General features: G+C 46.6%; 1 protein-coding gene across 1 annotated transcript in view; it reads left to right on the top strand.

Annotated features, from left to right (window-relative positions):
- The window catches only part of LOC112267449 (protein FAM131A-like), a 29,734-nt gene extending 8,907 nt beyond the window's left edge, over window positions 1-20,827 (top strand). The window contains exons 4-8 of the mRNA XM_042296564.1: window positions 5,332-5,425; window positions 5,533-5,715; window positions 17,445-17,576; window positions 18,379-18,673; window positions 18,720-20,827. Of these exons, the coding sequence (XP_042152498.1) occupies window positions 5,332-5,425; window positions 5,533-5,715; window positions 17,445-17,576; window positions 18,379-18,673; window positions 18,720-18,987 (972 nt within the window). The 3' untranslated portion in view covers window positions 18,988-20,827. The remainder of the gene's footprint in view (window positions 1-5,331; window positions 5,426-5,532; window positions 5,716-17,444; window positions 17,577-18,378; window positions 18,674-18,719) is intronic.
- The last annotated feature ends 6,362 nt before the right edge of the window (window positions 20,828-27,189 follow it).

Below are 27,189 nucleotides of genomic sequence, written 5' to 3'. Positions count from 1 at the left end.
TAAGACCAGCAGGCTAATGTTCCTATCCACCGAGTAAGACCAGCAGGCTAATGTTCCTATCTACCCAGTAAAATCAGCAGGCTAATGTTCCTATCCACCCAGTAAGATCAGCAGGCTAATGTTCCTATCCACCCAGTAAGATCAGCAGGCTAATGTTCCTATCCACCCAGTAAGGCCAGCAGGCTAATGTTCCTATCCACCGAGTAAGACCAGCAGGCTAATGTTCCTATCCACCGAGTAAGACCAGCAGGCTAATGTTCCTATCCACCGAGTAAGACCAGCAGGCTAATGTTCCTATCTACCCAGTAAAATCAGCAGGCTAATGTTCCTATCCACCCAGTAAGATCAGCAAGCTAATGTTTCTATCCACCCAGTAAAGCCAGCAGGCTAATGTTCCTATCCACCGAGTAAGACCAGCAGGCTGATGTTAATGTTCCTATCCACCCAATAAGGCCAGCAGGCTAATGTTCCTATCCACCCAGTAAGGCCAGCAGGTTAATGTTCCTATCCACCCAGTAAGGCCAGCAGACTAATGTTCCTATCCACCCAGTAAGACCAGCAGGCTAATGTTCCTATCCACCCAGTAAGACCAGCAGGCTAATGTTCCTAATCACCCAGTAAGACCAGCAGGCTAATGCTCTTATCCACCCAGGAAGGCCAGCAGGCTAATGTTCCTATCCACCCAGTAAGATCAGCAGGCTATTGTTCCTATCCGCCCAGTAATGCCAGCAGGCTAATGTTCCTATCCGCCCAGTAAGGCCAGCAGGGTAATGTTCCCTATCCACCCAGTAAGACCAGCAGGCTAATGTTCCTATCCACCCAGTAAGGCCAGCAGGCTAATGTTCCTATCCACCCAGCAAGGCCAGCAGGCTAATGTTCCTATCCACCCAGTAAGGCCAACAGGCTGATGTTAATGTTCCTATCCACCCAGTAAGGCCAGCAGGCTAATGTTCCTATCCGCCCAGTAAGATCAGCAGGCTAATGTTCCTATACACCCAGTAAGGCCAGCAGGCTAATGTTCCTATCCACCCAGTAAGATCAGCAAGCTAATGTTTCTATCCACCCAGTAAGATCAGCAAGCTAATGTTTCTATCCACCCAGTAAGGCCAGCAGGCTAATGTTCCTATCCACCCAGTAAGACCAGCAGGCTAATTTTCCTATCCACCCAGTAAGACCAGCAGGCTAATGTTCCTATCCACCCAGTAAGACCAGCAGGCTAATGTTCCTGTCCACCCAGTAAGGCCAGCAGGCTGATGTTAATGTTCCTATCCACCCAGTAAGATCAGCAGGCTAATGTTCCTATCCGCCCAGTAAGGCCAGCAGGCTAATGTTCCTATCCACCCAGTAAGGCCAGCAGGCTAATGTTCCTATCCACCCAGTAAGATCAGCAGGCTAATGTTCCTATCCACCCAGTAAGGCCAGCAGGCTAATGCTCTTATCCACCCAGGAAGGCCAGCAGGCTAATGGTTCTATCCACCCAGTAAGATCAGCAGGCTAATGTTCCTATCCACCCAGTAAGGCCAGCAGGCTAATGTTCCTATCCACCCAGTAAGGCCAGCAGGCTAATGTTCCTATCCACCCAGTAAGGCCAGCAGGCTAATGTTCCTATCTGCCCAGTAAGGCCAGCAGGGTAAGGTTCCCTATCCGCCCAGTAAGGCCAGCAGGGTAATGTTCCCTATCCACCCAGTAAGACCAGCAGGCTAATGTTCCTATCCACCCAGTAAGGCCAGCAGGCTGATGTTAATGTTCCTATCCACCCAGTAAGGCCAGCAGGCTGATGTTAATGTTCCTATCCACCCAGTAAGGCCAGCAGGCTGATGTTAATGTTCCTATCCACCCAGTAAGGCCAGCAGGCTAATGTTCCTATCCACCCAGTAAGGCCAGCAGGCTAATGTTCCTATCCACCCAGTAAGGCCAGCAGGCTAATGTTCCTATCCACCCAGTAAGGCCAGCAGGCTAATGTTCCTATCCACCCAGTAAGGCCAGCAGGCTGATGTTAATGTTCCTATCCACCCAGTAAGGCCAGCAGGCTAATGTTCCTATCCACCCAGTAAGACCAACAGGCTAATGTTCCTATCCACCCAGTAAGGCCAGCAGGCTAATGTTCCTATCCACCCAGTAAGGCCAGCAGGCTAATGTTCCTATCCACCCAGTAAGATCAGCAGGCTAATGTTCCTATCCGCCCAGTAAGGACAGCAGGCTAATGTTTATATCCACCCAGTAAGGCCAGCAGCCTAATGTTCCTATCCACCCAGTAAGGCCAGCAGGCTAATGTTCCTATCCACCCAGTAAGGCCAGCAGGCTAATGTTCCTATCCACCCAGTAAGGACAGCAGGCTAATGTTTCTATCCACCCAGTAAGGCCAGCAGCCTAATGTTCCTATCCACCCAGTATGGCCAGCAGGCTAATGTTCCTATCCACCCAGTAAGGCCAGCAAGCTAATGTTCCTATCCACCCAGTAACGCCAGCAGGCTAATGTTCCTATCCACCCAGTAAGGCCAGCAGGCTAATGTTCCTATCCACCCAGTAAGGCCAGCAGGCTAATGTTCCTATCCACCCAGTAAGATCAGCAGGCTAATGTTCCTATCCACCCAGTAAGATCAGCAAGCTAATGTTTCTATCCACCCAGTAAGATCAGCAAGCTAATGTTTCTATCCACCCAGTAAGATCAGCAGGCTAATGTTCCTATCCACCCAGTAAGACCAGCAGGCTAATGTTCCTATCCACCGAGTAAGACCAGCAGGCTAATGTTCCTATCCACCCAGTAAGACCAGCAGGCTAATGTTCCTGTCCACCCAGTAAGGCCAGCAGGCTGATGTTAATGTTCCTATCCACCCAGTAAGATCAGCAGGCTAATGTTCCTATCCGCCCAGTAAGGCCAGCAGGCTAATGTTCCTATCCACCCAGTAAGGCCAGCAGGCTAATGTTCCTATCCACCCAGTAAGATCAGCAGGCTAATGTTCCTATCCACCCAGTAAGGCCAGCAGGCTAATGCTCTTATCCACCCAGGAAGGCCAGCAGGCTAATGGTTCTATCCACCCAGTAAGATCAGCAGGCTAATGTTCCTATCCACCCAGTAAGGCCAGCAGGCTAATGTTCCTATCCACCCAGTAAGGCCAGCAGGCTAATGTTCCTATCCACCCAGTAAGGTCAGCAGGCTAATGTTCCTATCTGCCCAGTAAGGCCAGCAGGGTAAGGTTCCCTATCCGCCCAGTAAGGCCAGCAGGGTAATGTTCCCTATCCACCCAGTAAGACCAGCAGGCTAATGTTCCTATCCACCCAGTAAGGCCAGCAGGCTGATGTTAATGTTCCTATCCACCCAGTAAGGCCAGCAGGCTGATGTTAATGTTCCTATCCACCCAGTAAGGCCAGCAGGCTGATGTTAATGTTCCTATCCACCCAGTAAGGCCAGCAGGCTAATGTTCCTATCCACCCAGTAAGGCCAGCAGGCTAATGTTCCTATCCACCCAGTAAGGCCAGCAGGCTAATGTTCCTATCCACCCAGTAAGGCCAGCAGGCTAATGTTCCTATCCACCCAGTAAGGCCAGCAGGCTGATGTTAATGTTCCTATCCACCCAGTAAGGCCAGCAGGCTAATGTTCCTATCCACCCAGTAAGACCAACAGGCTAATGTTCCTATCCACCCAGTAAGGCCAGCAGGCTAATGTTCCTATCCACCCAGTAAGGCCAGCAGGCTAATGTTCCTATCCACCCAGTAAGATCAGCAGGCTAATGTTCCTATCTGCCCAGTAAGGACAGCAGGCTAATGTTTATATCCACCCAGTAAGGCCAGCAGCCTAATGTTCCTATCCACCCAGTAAGGCCAGCAGGCTAATGTTCCTATCCACCCAGTAAGGCCAGCAGGCTAATGTTCCTATCCACCCAGTAAGGACAGCAGGCTAATGTTTCTATCCACCCAGTAAGGCCAGCAGCCTAATGTTCCTATCCACCCAGTATGGCCAGCAGACTAATGTTCCTATCCACCCAGTAAGGCCAGCAAGCTAATGTTCCTATCCACCCAGTAACGCCAGCAGGCTAATGTTCCTATCCACCCAGTAAGGCCAGCAGGCTAATGTTCCTATCCACCCAGTAAGGCCAGCAGGCTAATGTTCCTATCCACCCAGTAAGGCCAGCAGGCTAATGTTCCTATCCACCCAGTAAAACCAGCAGGCTAATGTTCCTATCCACCCAGTAAGACCAGCAGGCTAATGTTCCTATCCACCCAGTAAGACCAGCAGGCTGATGTTGATGTTCCTATCCACCCAGTAAGGCCAGCAGGCTGATGTTAATGTTCCTATCCACCCAGTAAGGCCAGCAGGCTAATGTTCCTATCCACCCAGTAAGGCCAGCAGGCTAATGTTCCTATCCACCCAGTAAGGCCAGCAGGCTAATGTTCCTATCCACCCAGTAAGACCAGCAGGCTAATGTTCCTATCCATCCAGTAAGACCAGCAGGCTAATGTTTCTATCCACCCAGTAAGGCCAGCAGGCTAATGTTTCTATCCACCCAGTAAGGCCAACAGTCTAATGTTCCTACCAACCCAGTAAGGCCAGCAGGCTAATGTTCCTATCCACCCAGTAAGGCCAGAGGATGGACAGACCAGACCAAGGGAGTAGAGTAGAGAGGATGGACAGACCAGATCAAGGGAGTAGAGTAGAGTAGAGAGGATGGACAGACCAGACCAAGGGGGTAGAGTAGAGAGGATGGACAGACCAGATCAAGGGGGTAGAGTAGAGAGGATGGACAGACCAGACCAAGGGGGTAGAGTAGAGAGGATGGACAGACCAGACCAAGGGAGTAGAGTAGAGAGGATGGACAGACCAGATCAAGGGAGTAGAGTAGAGAGGATGGACAGACCAGACCAAGGGGGTAGAGTAGAGAGGATGGACAGACCAGACCAAGGGGGTAGAGTAGAGGGGATGGACAGACCAGACCAAGGGGGTAGAGTAGAGAGGATGGACAGACCAGACCAAGGGGGTAGAGTAGAGAGGATGGACAGACCAGACCAGACCAAGCGGGTAGAGTAGAGAGGATGGACAGACCAGACCAAGGGGGTAGAGTAGAGTGTAGGGGGGTTGTTCTATATTGTCGTCATAATAATCTTGCAATGGCCCTTCATATCTTTCATGCAGTGTGCATGTGAGTGTAATAGCAATGCAAACAGAGGTATTTTCTCTGCCTTGAAAACATGAGTGCTCTTTTAGATCAGTTTGAAAGGATTTCTTGGTAGTCATAGCATGTACAGTACATGTGTATAATAGCCTCCACTGCTTGTCATCATTAATGTAGTGTATGAGTCATCCTTTACTGATGGTTGTTTTTTCCTTCACAGGTAAATGTTGAAGACACCGTTGAAATGTTACCAAAATCGAGAAGAGCACTTACCATTCAAGAGATTGCGGCATTAGCCAGATCTTCATTACATGGTAAATACGAGATGTGTGTGTGCGCACGCACACACACACAAAACAAATCCTGCATGCTATACTCTTTACATGTATGTGACCTTTGCCCTCTAATCTTTGAAATCTAGGCATCTCCCAGGCGATGAAGGACCATGTGACACGGCCCACAGGCATGGCCCAGGGCAGGGTGGCCCACCTGATAGAGTGGAAGGGCTGGTGTAAGCCCACTGACACCCCCGCAGCTCTGGAGTCTGACTTCAACAACTACTCTGACCTCACCGAGGGAGAACAGGAGGCCCGCTTCGCTGCAGGTCAGTAGGCCTACTCAGTTTATCATTACAGTCATTTATTTTGACTTTAACAGGTAAGTTGACTGAGAATGTTTCTCTTTCCCTCATTTTTTGTCACCTTCTTTCTATGCCACTCTTTTGTCCTCTGTCCCTGTCTGCCTCCCTCTTTGTCTCTTTCACTCTCTTCCCCTCTCTTTTGCATTGTCTCCATCTGTCTCTCTATCCATTGTCTAGGTCCCTCGTTCTCTCTCTCTCTCTCTCTCTCTCTCTCTCTCTCTCTCTCTCTCTCTCTCTCTCTCTCTCTCTCTCTTTCCCCCCTCCCCCTGCAGTGCAACCTCTCAAGGTTAATTTGCACAGTAAGGTTCTGCTCCTGGCTAGTGACGGTGTGACTGAGCACTTTTCTCTGTGCTTCTCATCTCCTTTCATTTTTTAAAACTTTACTCTCTTTTTTTCCCCCCCTCTCCTCTGACCATCACCCAATATGCCCCCTTTACACACATACTGTACAGGCATGCAAACACTTCTATCCCCTTCTGATCCCACCATCACATCCAGCTGACTCCAGGGTTATTTCACTTGTCCTTCACTTCCTCTTACATCTTCACTCTACCCCTGTCCACTTTATCAGGACTCTGGTCAAAGTGCTGACATGCTTCCTCATCTACATCACTGGCTCTCTTTGAATATTAGCTGGGCATGGGTAACTTTGCAGGTTGTGTGAAAAACAGTGAATGTAATGTAGCTGTGTATGTATATGGGAGAGTGTAATTGTGACTGTTTGGTTGAAGTGATTCAGTTTAAATTATGGGAGAGGGTACAATGGTAAATGTGTTGGAATGTTTTTGACTATGTCTGCACTGTATATTGTGTGTGTGTGTTTCAGGATAGACTAAGAGGGTTGTGTCCAGGTGGGGTTGTGCTATTGATGGACCAGCTCATGCTAACACACACACATCTCCATCTACATGCACGCACACACACAATCCTGGATAGTGGTTATCCCCTGCAGGAGTCTGGCTCTCAGCCCTGACCGATACTAAAAGGAGCTTATTTCAGTGTGTATAGAATGGTGTACTGTGTGTGTGTGTGCAGGGCTACAGTTCCATGGGGTAGAGGCCATCAAAGTGTTCTGGGAGTGTGCTGGTCTAAACAAGTCTGGGAGAGGAGCCGATCTCTGCAGGACCATAGCATACACATGCTTGCGCGTGCGCACACACGCAGAATGGATGTAAACCTTGTTGTGCATAAGATGGCAAAAGAGAATGAGAAACAAATCAAATCAAATGTTATTTGTCACGTGCTGACTGAGAAATGCTTACTCATAAGCCCTTAACCAACAATGCAGTTCAAGAAATTGAGTTAAGAAAATATTTACTAAATAAACTAAAGTAAAAAATGCAATAAAAAGTAACACAATAAGATTACATAACAATAATGAATCTATATACAGTGGGTACCAGTACCGAGACCAATGTGCGGGGCACAGGTTAGTCGAGGTCATTTGTACATGTAGGTAGGGGTAAAATGACTATGCGTATCTAAAAAAAACAGTGCGTAGCAGCAGTGTAAAAACAGGGGGGGGGGAACAGGTTAGTCAAGGTCTTTTGTACATGTAGGAAGGGGTGACTATGCGTAGATAAACCATAGCAAGTAGCAGCAGTGTGAAAACATGGGGGGGGGGTGTCAGTGTAAATCGTTGTTTGATTAATTGTTCAGCTTGGTGGTAGAAGCTGTTAAGGATCCTTTTGGACCTAGACTTGGCTCTCTGGTACTGTTTGCCGTGCAGTAGCAGAGAAAACAGTCTATGACTTGGGTGACTGGAGTCTTTGACAATTTTTTGGGCCTTCCTCTGACACCGTCTAGTGTATAGGTCCTGGATGTCAGGAAACTTGGCCCCAGTGATATACTGGGGCGTACGCACTACCCTCTGTAGCGCCTTACGGTCAGATGCCAAGCAGGTGCCATACTAGGCGGTGAATCAACCGGTAAGGATGCTCTCGATGATGCAGCTGTAGAGCTTTTTGAGGATTTGGTGTTGTCTTGCCCTCTTCACGACTGTCTTGGTGTGTTTGAACCATTTCTAGTTTGTTGGTGATGTAGACACCAAGGAACTTAACTCTCAACCGCTCCACTTCAGCCTTGTCAATGTTAATTGGGACCTGTTTGGCCCTCCTTTTCATGTAGTCCACGATCATCTACATTGTCTTGCTCACGTCGAGGGAGAGGTTGTTGTCCTGGCACCACACTGCCAGGTCTCTGACCTCCTCCATATAGGCTGTCTAGTCATTGTTGGTGATCAGGCCTACCACTGTTGTGTCGTCAGCAAACTTGATGATGGTGTTGGAGTCGTGAGCTTCGTGATGAGGTTTGTGGGCACTATGGTGTTGAATGCTGAGCTGTAGTCAATGAACAGCATCCTCACATAGGTGTTCCTTTTGTCCAGGTGGGAAAAGGTAGTGTGGAGTGCGATTGAGATTGCATCATTTGTAAATCTGTTGGGGCGGTATGCGAATTGGAGTGGGTCTGGGGTATCCGGGATGATGGTGGTGATGTGAGTAATGACCATCCTTTCAAAGCACTTCATGGCTACCGATGAGAGTGCTACAGGACGGTAGTCATTTAGGCAGGTTACCTTCGCATTCTTGAGCACAGGAACTATGGTGGTCTGCTTGAAACATGTAGGTATTACAGACTCGGGAGAGGTTGGAAATGTCATTGAAGACACTTGCCAGGTGGTCCTCGTATGCTCTGAGTACCTGTCCTGGTAATCTGTCTGGCCCTGCAGCCTTGTGAATGTGACCTGTTTAAAGGTCTTACTCACATCGGCTACGGAAAGCGTGATCACACAGTCGTCCAGGAACAGCTGGTGCTCTCATGCATGCTTCAGTGTTGCTTGCCTTGAAGAGAGCATAAAAGGCATTTAGTTTGTCTGGTATGCTCGTGTCACTGGGCAGCTCGCGGCTGGATTTCTCTTTGTAGTACATAATCGTTTGCAAGCCCTGCCACATCCGACGAGCGTCGTAGCCGGTGTAGTAGGATTCAATCTTAGTCCTGTATTGCTGCTTTGCCTGTTTGATGGTTCATCTAAGGGCATAACGGGATTTCTTATAAGTGTCCGGATTAGTGTCCTGCTCCTTGAAAGCGGCAGCTCCAGCCTCTAACTTGGTGCGGATGTTCCCTGTAATCCATAGCTTCTGGTTTTGATATGTACATATGGTCACTGTGGGGGCGATATTGTCGATGCACTTATTGATGAAGCTGGGGACTGGGGTGGTAACCTCCTCAATGCCATTGGATGAGTCACAGAACATATTCCAGTCTGTGCTATCAAAACAGTCCTGTAGCGTAGCATCCGCTTCATCTGACCATTTCTATATTGAGCGAGTCACTGGTACCTCCTGCTTTAGTTTTTGCTTGTAAACAGGAATCAGGAGGATATAATTATGGTCAGATTTGCCAAATGGATGGTGAGGGAGAGCTTTGTATGCATCTTTTGTGTGAAGTAAAGGTGGTCTAGAGTTTTTTTCACATGTGACATGCTGGTAGAAATGAGGTAAAATGGATGTAAGTTTGCCTGCATTAAAATCCCCATCCACTAGGCGCGCCGCTTCTGAATGAGCATTTTCTTGTTTGCTTATGGCCTTATACATCTCATTGAGTGCGGTCTTAGTACCAGCATCGGTTTGTGGTGATAAATAGATGACTACGAATAATATAGATGAGAACTCTCTTGGTAGATAGTGTAGTCTACAGCTTATCATGAGGCACTCTACCTCAGGCTAGCAATACCTCGAGAATTTTTTATTTTTATTTTATTTAACTAGGCAAGTCAGTTAAGAACAAATTCTTATTTTCAATGACGGCCTTGGAACAGTGGGTTAACTGCCTGTTCAGGGCAGAACAACAGATTTGTACCTTGTCAGCTCGGGGGTTTGAACTTGCAACCTTCCGGTTACTAGTCCAATGCTCTAACCACTAGGCTACCCTGCCGCCCGTTGTTAGACATCGCACCCCAGCTGTTATTGACAAACACCCCCGCCCCTCGTCTTACCAGACGTAGCTCCTCTGCCCTGCCGATGCACAGAAAAGCCAGCCAGCTCTATATTATCCGTGTCGTCGTTCAGCCGGTGAAACACAAGATATTACAGTTTTTCATGTCTCGTTGGTAGGACAGTCTTGACTGTAGGTCATCCCGTTTGTTTTCCAGTGATTACACGTTGGCCAAGAGAACCGATGGTAGTGGTGATTTTACTCACTCGCCTACGAATACTCATAAGGCACCCTGACCGTATTTTCTTCACGCGAACGACAGGGATTTGAGCCTTGTCTCTGGGAAGCTCTATTTCCTTCACGTTGGACTCATTAAACATTTGTCCAGTTCGAGGTGAGTAATCGCTGTTCTGATATCCATAAGCTCTTCTCGGTCATAAGAGATAGTAGCAGCAACTTTATGTACAAAATAAGTTACAAACAATGCAAAAAAACTAAACAAAATAGCACAGTTGGTTAGGAGCCCGTAAAACGGTAGCCATCCCCTCCGGCGCCATTATGACTTAGACTTAAAGAAAAAGAAAGACCCTAGCAGTATGGGTCATAGGACTTCCTGTCTGTGAAGGCTGAGTTTAGGACTGAGCCACAGTGAAATGGGCTCCTGAGTGGTGCAGTGGTCTAAGACACTGCATCTCAGTGCAAGAGGCGTCACTGCAGTACTTGGTTCAAATCCAGGCTGCATCACATCTGGCGGTGCACATCTGGCGGTGCACATCTGGCGGTGCACATCTGGCGGTGCACATCTGGCGGTGCACATCTGGCGGTGCACATCTGGCGGTGCACATCTGGCGGTGCACATCTGGCCCAACGTCTTCTGGGTTTGGCCATCATTGTAAATAAGAAATTGATCTTAATTGACTTGCCTAGTTAAATAAAGGTTTGTTGTGTCTTTGGCGTCATTAAACTGAAGACTTATTTTTATCAAATAAATTCTCTGTAATTATTATTACGTGATTAAACTAACTTAATCATGTGAATGTAATTAACTAGGAAGTCGGGGCACCAAGAAAGATATTCAGATTACAAAGTTATAATTTTCCTAATAGAACTTACAGATATTTTAATATCTGATCAATTAGTCTTCTAATTAATTTATTATTATTTACCTCACGTTAGTCTCATTCCAAACGTCGTAAATTGTTGGTTATCTGCACGAACCCAATCTTCACTATGAGTCATCCATACATTAATTGTCTCAATAATGTATTTATTAACTAACTAAATAATCACCGAAATGCACACACTAACAAACACGTAGATATGGTCACAAGGAAATGATAGGGGAATGTGGGCTAAACCGGCATAGCATCTTGGTAGACAAAGGGACTGAGGAGGGCGCGAAAGAAAAAACACACAACAAATTTGATAATTATGACAATTGAAATGCTAATCCTTTGCATATGAACGCTCACTCATTCGGGAATAATTACAATCAATATATATATTTACTCTAATTGCAATCAATCAATATATTTACGCTCAGTGTGTCATCGTGAACTCTGTTGGAAAGTTTATGTTGGAGAGTTTGTCCGCCCTCTCTCTCTCCCGTGGTTAGAATAGATAGTTCAGAGTAACATTCAGCAATGTTGTTATAGAATAGATGTTTTAACGGTTGTAGGTCCTCGCATTCACGGGTACATAAATTCTAGCTGCAGACTAGTAATTAGCATCGAAGAGTAGCTCTTATTCTGTCGGTATCGATAGTCTCAGAGTTTAACCACGTGGTATGGTTAAGAATTCTGCAATCTACTCAAACCTTATCCCTCTCGGTTATCGAGGTAAGCTGGTCTGAAGATAAATTCCCAAGGTGGGGGCTATATTCGGAAGAGCAGAAAAATACTTTCCCATGACACCAGATCAATGTTTGTGCTCATGGGGCGGGCCAATGAGTTAGTTAACTTTAAAGGGAATTGGGTTCCCTTTCATTAAACAGTTTAACATCACATTACATACATTCACAAATAGTTTAATCTTTAACTTATTCATTTTATACAAGAATTAGATGCAAGCCTCATAACTCATAACTCATAACCTCATAACTTGTATAAACATTGTTATGATAATGTGGCTGTATTGTCTCTCATGAGTTTCACAAACATTAGACAAAATAGACCGGTCGTAGCTGGATTCTTCCCCGACCGTGTACACCTTCTCCAAAACATGAACATTGTTCAATTCTCAGGTTCTATGCTGGAGAAGAGGTTCCTTTGTTCTTCTGTGAAAACTCACTCTCTTATACTCTGGCCATGAGGAGAGAACTCCTCAAGGAATTTATGACCTGCCTAACAGAGCCTGTTGGTAGGGGGTGATAGAGAGAGGGGGATGGTGCAGAGAGAGGGGGATGGTACTCGCTATCCCCAAAGAGGGCAATGTCATGACATTCCCCCCCTGGTGGTTTGGATCTTGTTTATCCTGCATGTTACAAATCAACATAAAAAATAATGACCACGTGATGTCCTGTTTGTAGATCATCGTTGCAGTCCCTTCTGGTGATTAAACTTGGTAGGCTCTCTGAATGCGGAGCAGTCCACTACAAGGATGGGCAGTTGATGTCCGGTTGGTGATCGCCGTTGCAGTCCCCTCTAGTGGTTTACCTTGGTAGGTTCCTTGGAACCTGCAAAGTACCACAGGAAGGGGCAGGGGATGTCCTGGTTGGTGATCGCCGTTGCGGTCCCCCCCCTCTGGTGGTTTATCTTGGTAGGCTCTCTGACAGCAGGGCATGCCGCCACAAGGATTGGCAGTGGGTGTTCGGATTTGGGATCGCCGTTCCAGACCCCTCGTCTGATCGTCGTCCAGACTGGAAGATCTGGGCAGTAACTTAGGCAGATGTTAACAACGCACACACACTCATGAAATATATATAATTACATTCGAAGATATAGAAAATATAGTTCTCACACAAAAATCATCTAATTGGACTGTATTCTATATACGTCCAATGTTCTGGCAAAATGACTATCATGGCATTGTCTCTAATGCCATATCTAGGGTTATCCTACTTGGTGTGTTGCTTAGGAACTATCCTAAGTTGATAACTATATGATAAGTTTACAGCTGTAAGACACTAGTTTTGGGCAGTCTACAGGGATGACCTATGGACATCTGGGAAGAAAACTGGTGAGTGCTGGAGAGTCAAAGGCCAAGAAGTAAATGTTCAACTTTACTAAGGCTGGTATTTTGCTTGGACCCTTAAGTGATCCTAGCATAAATCCTAATTGGATGTTCCGTTGTGCATGTGCGTTTATGCTTACAAAAGTGCGCATTTCAAGGGAAGAAAACCAAGGATCCTGGGAAGATTACAACTTGTTCAGAATGAGTCTGACGTAGTCAGGTAATTTTCAGGTCAATGCCTGGAGGTCAGTCAGAATTGGTGTCGAGGGAGCCTGTAGTGATTTATTCACAGAGACAGCTGGCTCGAAATCATGAAAAGAATGGTCTATCAGGTTGGCTGATGGAATGTGTCTAGATATCGTAATATCTTCTTGGATCGGACTCTTCACCAAGAGGTTTCTAAACGTCTTTTTCCCAAGGGGTGCATTCAACAGATACCCCTCATGAATGACTGCATTGCAGCTAGCATTAGGGAAAGTGGGTATGGTCAGTGGAGAAGGCACTGTGGCCTGTGACCATACCTAGTTGGTTTTCCAATCCATCAATGGGAGTAACCGATCCATCAAGTCTGCTCCAAGTTGCAGGGGTACAGTTTCGAGGCTGGTAACATACACAGGGTGAATGACCGATACGTCCTGGAAGTGTAGTTTCAGCATGACTCTCAATGTTAGAGGCGAGGTAGTCTGAGTGATCCCTCGAAGTGTAGTGTCGCATTGTTCCACTTTTAAACAACGTTTAGTTGGCTTCAAAGCCCTTTTGAGATCATCAAACAATGTTTGAGAGATGAGTGATATTGTCGTCCCAAATCGATTAGCGCATGACAAGTTAAGCAATCCTCCAGGACTGTTTCCAGGTATGGGCATTTAGATTCGTGTTTAGTGGACATATTCCACACAAAGTGGAGTGGTCGTTCGCAACGACGTGATGTGCCATTTCTGTTCAAGGTGGAAACAGATAGACTTTTCAGGTTTTGAGTGGGCTTGGCTTTACCGAAGTGTTTGACCTTTTTCTTCGCAACCTTTGTATCAGAGTCTATAGACAAAGCTCGGGGGCTTGTTTCTTGATCAAGCGGGTCCTGGATAGGGTCTCGAATGAGAACAGGAGAAATTTGAACTTTAACGTCCTTGCTATGGGTGTTAATTCCTGCGGACCTGGTGTCCGGGTAATTCCCCGTCTAGTCCTTATGACCTATCTTTTACCCTTTTCACAAATTGTTCTCGCTTTAGTTCATGACGTAGTGGAACTTCTGGAGAACATTGGTCTACGTTTTGATCGTCCTTCAACCCTTTGTTACCCTTGTGCTCTGACACTTTTTGTGGGTTGGGTGCAGGAACGTAGCGAACAGGTCGATTGTAGCGGTAGTCATGTTGATGGCGACGTACTTTACAGTTATTTTGACCGCGGAGGTTATTGGAAACCGTTGTTGTGCGTCATCTCTCAATGCTCCAATACCTGATAATGCACCCTCTAATTGGAGTGAGTGCTCCTTGTCAAAACCGAGTGGTCAGGGCTCTTAGCGTTGTGAACTTTTGATGCCTAAAAAGCTGTGCTTGCAAGCTCTCTGTTTTGTAAGATCGGCAAGCCATCGTGGGTTGCAGGGCCCAAGTAGGTAATGAAGGTGGGATACATGTTCGAACAGAAACATTTGTTTGAATGGTAACAGCTCTTCCATTCCTGTTTCAGTGAGTAGGGGCAGGCCAATGACTTAGTTAACTTTAAAGATAATTGGGTTCCCTTTCATTCAATAGTTTAAAATCTGTTTTACTGTTGTGTTATTTCTTTACCTGCCTATTGTTCACCTAATACCTTTTTTGCACTATTGGTTAGAGCATTTCACTGTTAGGTCTACACCTGTTGTATTCGGCACACGTGACAAATAAACTTTGATTTGATTTTATATTTGTCCTATTTTATGTACAAGTGTGTATTAATACACGTGTGAATTGGAAATGTGTTTTTTTGCATATCTCAACTCTCCCTGAGACATCCTCGGAGAGTGGTCATTATCAACTATTATGGTTAAGTGCCTTGTTCAAGGGCACATCAGCAGATTTCTCACCTTGTCTGTGCGAGGATTCAAACTAGTGACCATTCAGTTACTGGCCCAAGGCTCTAACCGCTATGCAACCTGCCACCCCGCTATACTACCTGCCACCCCCCGCTGAGCTACCTGCCACCCCCGCTGGGCTACCTGCCACCCCCCGCTGGGCTACCTGCCACCCCCGCTGAGCTACCTGCCACCCCCGCTTGGCTACCTGCCACCCCCCGCTGGGCTACCTGCCATCCCCGCTGAGCTACCTGCCACCCCCCGCTGGGCTACCTGCCATCCCCGCTGAGCTACCTGCCCCCCTCGCTGGGCTACCTGCCACCCCCGCTGGGCTACCTGCCACCCCCGCTGGGCTACCTGCCACCCCCGCTGGGCTACCTGCCATCCCCCGCTGAGCTACCTGCCACCCCCGCTGGGCTACCTGCCACCCCCCGCTGAGCTACCTGCCACCCCCGCTGGGCTACCTGCCACCCCCCGCTGGGCTACCTGCCACCCCCGCTGGGCTACCTGCCACCCCCGCTGGGCTACCTGCCACCCCCGCTGAGCTACCTGCCACCCCCGCTGGGCTACCTGCCACCCCCGCTGGGCTACCTGCCACCCCCGCTGGGCTACCTGCCACCCCCGCTGGGCTACCTTCCACCCACCCCTGGGCTACCTTCCACCCACCCCTGAGCTACCTGCCATCCCCTGCTGGGCTACCTGCTGTTTGTGTGACATACAGATCTGAGACAGATCTCTCATTTCTGATTGTATATTTGTGTGACAGACTGTACATACATTGCCTTGAAAAAGTATTCATCCCCCTTGGTGTTTTTCCTAGTTTTTGCATTACAACCTGTAATTTAAATATATTTTTATTTGGATCTTATGGAATGGACATACACAAAATAGTCCAAATTGGTGAAGTGAAATGCACAAAATGTCTTGTTTTCAAAAAATTTGAAAAATAAAAACCTGAAAAGTGGTGCGTGCATATACATTCGCCCCATTTGTTATGAAGCTCCTAAATAAGATCTGGTGCAGCCAATTACCTTCAGAAGTCACATAATTAGTTAAATAAAGTCCACCTGTGTGCAATCTAAGTGTCACATGATCTTTCACCTGATTTCAGTATATCTACAGCTGTTCTGAAAGGCCCCAGAGTCTGCAACACCACTAAGCAATGGCTACCACCAAGCAAGAGGCACCACGAAGACCAAGGAGCCCATTATTATTATTATTATTTTTTTAAAATATGGCACCACAACAAACCTGCCAAGAGAGGGCTAACCACCAAAACTCACGGACCAGGCAAGGAGGGCATTAATCAGAGAGGCAACAAAGAGACCAAAGATAACCCTGAAGGAGCTGCAAAGCTCCACAGTGGAGATTGGAGTATCTGTCCATAGGACCACTTTAAGCCATACACTCCACAGAGCTGGGCTTTACAGAAGAGTGGCCAGAAAAAAGCCATTGCTTAAAAAAAATAAGCAAACACGTTTGGTGTTCGCCAAAAGGCATGAAGGTACTCTGGTCAGATGAGACTAAAATTGAGCTTTTTGGCCATCAAGGAAAACGCTATGTCTGGCACAAACACCTCTCATCACCCCGAGAACACAATCCACAATGAAATGTTTTTCATCGGCAGAGACTGGGAAACAGGTCAGAATTGAAGGATGGCACTAAATACAGGGACATTCTTGAGGGAAACCTGTTTGTCTTACAGAGATTTAAGACTGGGACAGAAGTTCACCTTCCAGCTGGACAATGACCCTAAGCATACTGCTAAAGCAACATACGAGGTGTTTAAGGGGTAACTTTTAAATGTCTTGGAATGGCCTAGTTAAAGCTCACACCTAAATCCAATTGAGAATCTGTGGTATGACTTGAAGATTGCTGTACACCAGCGGGAACCCATCCAACTTGGAGCTGGAGCAGTTATGCCTTGAAGAATGGGCAAAAATCAGAGTGGCTAGATGTGCCAAGCTTATAGAGACATACCTCAAGGGACTTGCAACTGTAATTGCTGCAAAAGGTGGCTCTACAAAGTATTGACTTTTGGGGGGTGAATAGTTATGCATGGTCAAGTTCTGTTTTTTTGTCTTATTTTATATTGTGAAACAAACAACAAATATTTTGCATCTTCAAAGTGGTAGGCATGTTGTGTAACTCAAATGATACAAACCCCCAACAAATCCATTTTAATTCCAGCTTGTAAGGCAACAAAATAGGAAAAATGCCATTGGGGTGAATACTTTTGCAAGTCACTGTATCGGTGTTTTGTAAGTGTGAATTATTTCCAGTGTTTGCATATATATCCTGGTAACATGTCTATATGTTTGTATGACCTATGACCTCTCTGGTCTAGAATCTTGATGTGATGTCAGTCTATCAATATACTCTGTCTTCCCAACCTGTCAATCAAAAATCATATGCCGGCGTCATCATGGGCACTTAATGATGGGGCTCGATGTCTGACCTGTTTGTGTGTGTGTGTGTGTGTGTGTGTGTGTGTGTGTATTGAATGTTTGTGATATTGACGTCTAACCTATGTGTGTTTCAGGTGTGGCGGAGCAGTTTGCCATAGCGGAGGCTAAGCTGAGAGCCTGGTCGTCTGTGGATGGAGATGACTCTAATGACGACTCGTATGATGAGGACTTCATTCCTGCCAACGAGCCCACAACACAAAGCACAGGTAGTGTACACCTACACACACACACACACACACTCGTAATCAGACCTCCTCCAAAACTTCTAAAGATACCAAATTTAGAAATGTCTCAACTTCCCAATTTGAGCCAATGCTACCCTATTACAACTGGAGTATCACTGAAGAGTGCATAGTCCTCCTTTCTCATATCTTCATTTATTCCTACCTTGCTTTTTACCCTCCAGGCCCTGCACATCCTTTTCCCCCCATGCCCCTTTTCTTTCTCCTCTGTCTGTGTGGTGACGAGGCTGTCTGTAACTCTTATTGTCCCAGTGCCCTACTTTCGTCCTCTCACAAAAAAAGTTGGTCTCCCTCCTGCAATTTGATATCCCTCCTGCAAGTTTAATTTGATTATTTTTCTGCAGACAGTTTGTTGGCTGCGTGTGTGTATATGTATGGTTGTGTGTGGGGATGCTAATGCTTTTAGGCTGATTGCTTACTCCACTGCACCAAATATGACTGCTTTGTATTGCTTCATAATGTCATTTATTTTAATTTAGTATGACGTATTTTATTCCGTAACACTACAGTATATGGCTGAAAAGTTGCCCCAAATGCACAGATCTAAGATCAACTTGAATAACCTTCACCCTTTCCAGATTTAGCCTGATAAGTTAGTTTCGTTAAATAATGAATCTGCTATAATTCCATAACAATACATTGCTCTCATCAGTAGAGATCATAGTTTTTCCTGACTACGTGACCTGGCCTCATCAGGCATGGTCAGACATTAGCAGGGTCATTCAGTATACTTACTGTCTCTTTTCTCCCTCCTCTCTGTATCCAGAGGTGCCTCCTTACCTGAGGGACATTCTTCAAAGGCAGGTGTGTCAGCACCTGGGTCTGCGGGGGCCGTGCTGTGAGGGGGCAGGAGGAGGAGAGGTGGGAGAGAGGCCCTCTCCCACCTCCACAGACACCCTCTGCTCCAGCCTCTATAGCCTGAATGAGCAACACCCCTTACTGCGAGATCTCACCCATCACTGCTGCAACAACCACGGTAACACCGCCGAGCTGGCTGCCAAGATCCTCTCGGCACTGCAGGGGGGGGAGGAGCTGCTGTTGGCCCGCCTCCAGAGGGTGGGGCAGGGGGTTAGAGGGGAGGGGACTTCAACAACCTGGGGGTGGGAGTAGCCGGACGGGGGGGGAGGAGTCACCTTGCTACTCTGTGACCTACTCCGAGACCTATCTGTCGCCCGGGGAAGACGAAGGTACGCCCTGCAAAGACTATGAGGGCACCGTGGGCCAGGGAGAAGGACAGCGCAAGGTGTACCCACCTGACTATGCCACCCACAGGAAGGTCTCAGATGTAGCCTCCTCCGGGGTGGTGTCTCTGGACGAGGATGAAGAGGAGGAAAAGGAGGAGGAGGATAGGGGGAGAGAGCAGAGAAACCAATGACTGCCCTGTCATTGATTTTTGTTTCATCAGTTGTTCATCTCTCTGTCCCTTCCATGGCCTCTGACATGTCTAAACCTGTCTGCATGTTTTTTTCATGACTTGAACTCTTACTGCAGTGTAACCTCTCTGTCTTGGCGTCATCGCATCATGTCGATCCCCTACCCGCCTGCCCCCTTGACCATTTGATATGTATCAATATATTTTTGTCTTGAGGCGTCCAAACAATCTTTTCTATCAATGTGAAGCAGGAGAGCAGGACTGGCTGTCACAGGTAACAAGCCCAACGATTGATCTGTGGTTTCAGGAAGAAGCTCACGGATTGGCCAGTGGGGTTCAGTGCTCCAGCCACCCACAACAAGAGTGACTGCTAAAACATTGAAGGGACACAACTGACAGGAAAAAGACTGAACCTTAAAACTCTGAAATATCTCTGCATGTGTTTGTAAGTGCTGAACTGAACTTGTGTGCTGACCTGGTCTTGAGCACGTCGGTTTTGTAGTTTGGGCTGTTCTGTATAACCTCCCTTCCTCTGCCCCCAACCAGATACAGTATCCCATTGGTGGACAGGTTCCACTGCATCCTGAAACCTGAAGCCCTTCCTCTCCTTTGCAAGAGATGTTGGGCACGTTCCTCTGCCCAAGCGTTGCTGACGCATGCCAGATCTTACAATGCCTGGATAGGTCTTTTATGTATCAGCTAACCACATATGATACACCAATCTGGTGCCGACAGCACAGTCGATGACGTGGCACGCAACCATTGGATGATGCATGCAATGTCTGAGAAGGGGAGCGCTACCCCCTAACATCCTTCTGGGCATGGCTTGCTGAGTATGCCAAACTACCGTATGTAACCTGTCACCAACAGTTATGAGCAAATGCTGGAATGTCTTAAAAGTGACAGGAAATATGTATTTTAAAAACAAAAAAATATTTGTCACAAATGATTATGACAGAAATTATATGCTTTTATTGTACTAGTTTTCTATCATTCAACATGTTATTATAATTATTCTGAATATCATTATGACTGTCATAATGACATACTATAGCTACCATATTTTGTTTTTGGTTCTATGGTTTCCTACATGGAATTCTTAAGACCAATGTTTCTCTTAAAAAACAACGAAGACTAAAACACAAATAGAATGTTCCAGAAGTGACCCTTTGATGAAAGAGATGCTGTTTGGTGGAGAAATTGTTGTACAGAAACCTAGTTTCAGTGAAGAGGTGTTACGTTGCATTGGAGATTTTCTATATTTTTGTATGCGTTGTCTTGCTTTAATCTTTGCCTATGCGGCGTGCCAGTGTATGTGGTTTTTGCACGAAGCTAACGTGGCTGTAGATTTCTCCTTTCTTTGTTATCACTGTGTGATATAGTATACTGGGAAAAAAATACAAATATGATCAAAAAAAGGTTTATTTAATTTTGAAAGAGGATACTGTGATACGGTTTGTTATTGTCATGATCCTCAATGGGAACAGTTTCCTTTTCTTTGTAATTATATCAGACTTCTTTCTTTCCTGTTCATAGCTGCTCCTAAAGCAAAATTCCAAGTTAATTCTCTTTCCATTCTTTTTCAAAGGATGTCAGGAAAAGGGCATTTTTTGTAAATATATCGAAATCATTCCATTGGCATGGTGATCTGAGGAACCTTAAATTGGTTCGGTCAGAGGGACTGTCACTCATACAACTCAGGAAGTCCCATTGGTTCAGAGCGTCAGTATATCCCGCCCCTACACAATGAGCCACTGCTCACTCATCCTCTTTCTCAGCGAGCGTGTGTGTGTATGTTGGGAAATGTATTCACGATTAAAGCACAGAATTAGTGTTCAGCTCACCTCTTCAACCCTTCACTGATTGTTCATGAAAGCCCTAGTGTGTGTGTGTGTGTGTGTGTGTGTGTGTGTGGTAAAATATTAGTCAACTAGCTTGCATTTGTGCGTCCGCTCCAAAAACACCTAATGCAACGATTCCCTTTTAAACAGTGTTTTAGTATAGCAATGTTCTGACTGAAGGTAAAAGGCTTGGCCTACATGATGCTTTTGGAAAGGACATTAACAGACCAATCACCGTTCTCCCTTTTTGGAAACTAAAAATGTGTTTTAGACTTTCTGCCAGAGAGATGATTAAAAGTAGAGGTGGTGTCATACATTTTAGCAACATGATTTGAAATGTAACAACTGAATTATTTGATGATGACACTAACAACTGGTGGATTGAATGAGTCTGAAACACAAATTCAACTCAGGGGAAACCATTACGGCTGTGCCTTCATTTATAAACTTTGACCTCTGATTGGTCATACGGTCAGGTCAGTTCCATTCATTCTGTCCAATGACAAATGCTAACCCACCATTGAGCCATAGATCCGCTTGACATCCACAACATGCGGACATTTACATTATGGTTCTACACAGAACTATTCACAATGTAGAAAGACACTTTGACAGCTGGGGTGTTTTTTCTAGAATGCATCTTGTAATGCTTTCTCATTCTAATGCAGTGTTCTGTGCATCCATTTATCATGGTTGATTAGACTGTTTGGAGTATGAGTTTCTTACTTAGTGGTCTGCTCACTGTTCTTTTAAGTTCGAGTTGCTAATGTTTATCTTTCTGCCTCTACAGCTGTACGAAGTTGCTCATATGGTATTGGACCTCCTCTTTGACAAGGTCAAGGGTTAAAAGTCAAACTAGAGTTGTGTAAGGTTAGATCCTGTTACATCTGTTTCCAGCTTGTCCTGGTGTTTAGAGGATTGGAGGGTTTGAGTATTGTCTATTTGGAGGGACACTGCGTCATTGTCCTTTCACTGACATTACAGAGAGGGGATGTTTGTGTCCGGGGCAAGGTTGTGATTTTGTCCTGATGCAACGACGTGTGTTGCATTGTTCTCTGTCCCCCCCCCCAGTCTGGCTGCATTGCGCACTCACTGAACGTGTCCCCCTGGTGGTGTGTGACTGGCACCTTGGTTCCGGGCATCTCGTTCACACACAGCTGTCACACACACTCTCCCTCTGTCTCCATCTGTCTAATTTTCTCTCCCCTTTCTCATCCCCTTCTCCTTTCTGTCTCTGTTCCTTTGTCTCCTGCATCTCCTGTCTCCCACTTTCACCCTCAGTCTGTTTCCATCTCCTTCTATCCCTCCGCTCTCTTCCTCCCTCCCCCCTATCCTTATTCACAGGAGCCATTTCTTATGTAACTGGGGGACGGCAGGGCTGAGTGCTACCTTTGCCGACAGGCAATTAGTCAGCGATTATGAAAAACAACTGATGGACACGTAGAGCAATGGGAGATGTATATCTCTATTTTATCCTCTCCTGCTATGCGTCTCTTTATCGTTCCTGTCTCTCCTTCTGTCCTAATACTAGTCTTTTGAGGTTAACTGCCCCAAAAAGCTGATGGTGGTTGCTGTAAGAGACGGGTGATGTAACAGGGTGGCGCCACTGTCCTGTGATTGGATGAATGTCCTATGATTTATACTGCGTCAGCCAATGGTAATGAGTGTCCCTTTAGAGTGGCACAGATGGATTTAAAGGGAGGCCTGTGTGTGTGTGTGTGTGTGTGTGTGTGTGTGTGTAGAGTGAGAGATTGGAGAGAGTGGCAACATGTTCTGTGGGTGGCCTGTTGCTCTAGGCCAGTACTGACATTGGGCACTTATCACAGACTGTGTGTGTGTGTGTGTGATAGACATGGCCGGTGGCAGTGGCGAGTGGGAGGAGGCGATACACTAAGTTAACATTTTATTCTAAAATCAGGGGTATTAATATAGAGTTGGTCCCCCCTTTGATGTTATAACAGCCTCCGCTCTTCTGGGAAGGCTTTCCACAAGATGTTGAACATTGCTGCGGGGACTTGCTTCCATTCAGCCACAATCATTAGTGAGGTCGGGCACTGATGTTGGGCGATTAGGCCTGGCTCGCAGTTGGCGTTCCAATTCATCCCAAAGGTGTTCGATGTTGTTGAGGTCAGGGCTCTGTGCAGGCCAGTCAAGTTCTTACACCGATCTCAACAAATCATTTATGTATGGAAACAAGAAAGGGCATTCCCCAAACTGTTGCACAAAGTTGGAAGCGCAGAATCATCTAGAATTCCATGGCATGCTGTTGTGTTAAGATTTAATTTCACTGGAAGTAAAGGGCCTAGCCCGAAAGATGAAAAACAGCCCCAGACCATTATTGTTCCTCCACCAAACTTTATAGCTGGCACTATGCATTCGGGCAGGTAGCGTTCCCAATGGTGGCGAGTTTACAACCCATTTCATTAAGCTCCATAGGCAGTTTGGAGCTTGGTAGTGAGTGTTGCAACCAAGCTCTGTGAGCTTGTGGCCTACCACTTTGCGGCTGAACCGTTGTTGCTCCTAGACGTTTCCACTTCACATTAACAGCACTTACAGTTGACCAGGGCAGCTCTAGCAGGGCAGAAATTTGACGAACTGACTTGCTGGAAAGGTGGCATCCTATGACGGTGCCACGTTGAAAGTCACTGAGCTCTTTAGTACAGGCCATTTCACTGCCACTGTTTGTCTATTGAGATTGCATGGCTGTGTGGTGGATTTTATTCACCTGTCAGCAATGGGTGTGGCTGAAATAGCCAAATCCACTAATTTGAAGGTGTTTCCACATACCATAGAATATGAATATTCAGCCTGTAGTCACCCAATGTCCCTCATCACCCCACACCCACAGGGTTAACATCTAAACACAACAGGCCTGTTGAACATCTAGATAGTCCAGGGCCTCTGTTGAACATCTAGATAGTCCAGGGCCTCTGTTGAACATCTAGATAGTCCAGGGCCTCTGTTGAACATCTAGATAGTCCAGGGCCTCTGTTGAACATCTAGATAGTCCAGGGCCTCTGTTGAACATCTAGATAGTCCAGGGCCTCTGTTGAACATCTAGATAGTCCAGGGCCTCTGTTGAACATCTAGATAGTCCAGGGCCTCTGTTGAACATCTAGATACTACTGGCCATCTGTTGAACATCTAGACACTACTGGCCCTCTGTTGAACATCTAGATACTACTGGCCCTCTGTTGAATATCTAGATACTCCAGGCCCTCTGTTGAACATCTAGACACTACTGGTCCTCTGTTGAACATCTAGACACTACTGGCCCTTTGTTGAACATCTAGACACTACTGGCCCTCTGTTGAACATCTAGACACTACTGGCCCTCTGTTGAACATCTAGACACTACTGGCCCTCTGTTGAACATCTAGACACTACTGGCCCTCTGTTGAACATCTAGACACTACTGGCCCTCTGTTGAACATCTAGACACTACTGGCCCTCTGTTGAACATCTAGACACTACTGGCCCTCTGTTGAACATCTAGACACTCCAGGCCCTCTGTTGAACATCTAGATACTCCAGGCCCTCTGTTGAACATCTAGATACTCCAGGCCCTCTGTTGAACATCTAGATACTCCAGGCCCTCTGTTGAACATCTAGACACTACTGGCCCTCTGAACATCTAGACACTACTGGCCCTCTGTTGAACATCTAGATACTACTGGCCCTCTGTTGAACATCTAGACACTACTGGCCCTCTGTTGAACATCTAGACACTACTGGCCCTCTGTTGAATATCTAGATACTACTGGCCCTCTGAACATCTAGATACTCCAGGCCCTCTGTTGAACATCTAGACACTACTGGTCCTCTGTTGAACATCTAGACACTACTGGCCCTCTGTTGAACATCTAGACACTACTGGCCCTCTGTTGAACATCTAGACACTACTGGCCCTCTGTTGAACATCTAGACACTACTGGCCCTCTGTTGAACATCTAGACACTACTGGCCCTCTGTTGAACATCTAGACACTACTGGCCCTCTGTTGAACATCTAGACACTACTGGCCCTCTGTTGAACATCTAGACACTACTGGCCCTCTGTTGAACATCTAGACACTACTGGCCCTCTGAACATCTAGACACCACTGGCCTTCTGTTGAACGTCTAGATACTCCAGGCCCTCTGTTGAACATCTAGACGCTGCTGGCCCTCTGTTGAACATCTAGACGCTCCTGGCCCTCTGTTGAACATCTAGATAATCCAGGCCCTCTGTTGAACATCTAGATACTCCAGGCCCTCTGTTGAACATCTAGACACTCCAGGTCCAGGCCCCCTGTTGAACATCTAGATAATCCAGGCCCTCTGTTGAACATCTAGACACTACTGGCCCTCTGTTGAACATCTAGACGCTACTGGCCCTCTGTTGAACATCTAGATGCTCCTGGCCCTCTGTTGAACATCTAGATAATCCTGGCCCTCTGTTGAACATCTAGATACTACTGGCCCTCTTTTGAACATCTAGATACTCCAGTCCCTCTGTTGAACATCTAGATGCTACTGGCCCTCTGTTGAACATCTAGACGCTACTGGCCCTCTGTTGAACATCTAGACACTACTGGCCCTCTGTTGAACATCTAGACACTACTGGCCCTCTGTTGAACATCTAGACACTACTGGCCCTCTGTTGAACATCTAGACACTATTGGCCCTCTGTTGAACATCTAGACACTACTGGCCCTCTGTTGAACATCTAGACACTACTGGCCCTCTGTTGAACATCTAGACACTACTGGCCCTCTGTTGAACATCTACACACTACTGGCCCTCTGTTGAACATCTAGATACTACTGGCCCTCTGTTGAACATCTAGACACTACTGGCCCTCTGTTGAACATCTAGATACTACTGGCCCTCTGTTGAACATCTAGACACTACTGGTCCTCTGTTGAACATCTAGACACTACTGGCCCTCTGTTGAACATCTAGACACTACTGGCCCTCTGTTGAACATCTAGACACTACTGGCCCTCTGTTGAACATCTAGACACTACTGGCCCTCTGTTGAACATCTAGACACTACTGGCCCTCTGTTGAACATCTAGACACTACTGGCCCTCTGTTGAACATCTAGACACTACTGGCCCTCTGTTGAACATCTAGACACTCCAGGCCCTCTGTTGAACATCTAGATACTCCAGGCCCTCTGTTGAACATCTAGATACTCCAGGCCCTCTGTTGAACATCTAGATACTCCAGGCCCTCTGTTGAACATCTAGATACTACTGGCCCTCTGTTGAACATCTAGACACTACTGGCCCTCTGTTGAACATCTAGACACTACTGGCCCTCTGTTGAATATCTAGATACTACTGGCCCTCTGAACATCTAGATACTCCAGGCCCTCTGTTGAACATCTAGACACTACTGGTCCTCTGTTGAACATCTAGACACTACTGGCCCTCTGTTGAACATCTAGACACTACTGGCCCTCTGTTGAACATCTAGACACTACTGGCCCTCTGTTGAACATCTAGACACTACTGGCCCTCTGTTGAACATCTAGACACTACTGGCCCTCTGTTGAACATCTAGACACTACTGGCCCTCTGTTGAACATCTAGACACTACTGGCCCTCTGTTGAACATCTAGACACTACTGGCCCTCTGTTGAACATCTAGACACTACTGGCCCTCTGTTGAACATCTAGACAATACTGGCCCTCTGTTGAACATCTAGACACCACTGGCCCTCTGTTGAACATCTAGACACTACTGGCCCTCTGAACATCTAGACACCACTGGCCTTCTGTTGAACGTCTAGATACTCCAGGCCCTCTGTTGAACATCTAGACGCTACTGGCCCTCTGTTGAACATCTAGACGCTCCTGGCCCTCTGTTGAACATCTAGATAATCCAGGCCCTCTGTTGAACATCTAGATACTCCAGGCCCTCTGTTGAACATCTAGACACTCCAGGTCCAGGCCCCTGTTGAACATCTAGATAATCCAGGCCCTCTGTTGAACATCTAGACGCTACTGGCCCTCTGTTGAACATCTAGACGCTACTGGCCCTCTGTTGAACATCTAGATGCTCCTGGCCCTCTGTTGAACATCTAGATAATCCTGGCCCTCTGTTGAACATCTAGATACTACTGGCCCTCTTTTGAACATCTAGATACTCCAGTCCCTCTGTTGAACATCTAGATGCTACTGGCCCTCTGTTGAACATCTAGACACTACTGGCCCTCTGTTGAACATCTAGACACTACTGGCCCTCTGTTGAACATCTAGACACTACTGGCCCTCTGTTGAACATCTAGACACTACTGGCCCTCTGTTGAACATCTAGACACTACTGGCCCTCTGTTGAACATCTAGACACTATTGGCCCTCTGTTGAACATCTAGA

The sequence above is a fragment of the Oncorhynchus tshawytscha genome, linkage group LG14 (assembly GCF_018296145.1).
Source record: "Oncorhynchus tshawytscha isolate Ot180627B linkage group LG14, Otsh_v2.0, whole genome shotgun sequence".
Lineage (NCBI taxonomy): Eukaryota > Metazoa > Chordata > Actinopteri > Salmoniformes > Salmonidae > Oncorhynchus > Oncorhynchus tshawytscha.
This window is presented reverse-complemented; position numbering and strand designations above follow the sequence as displayed.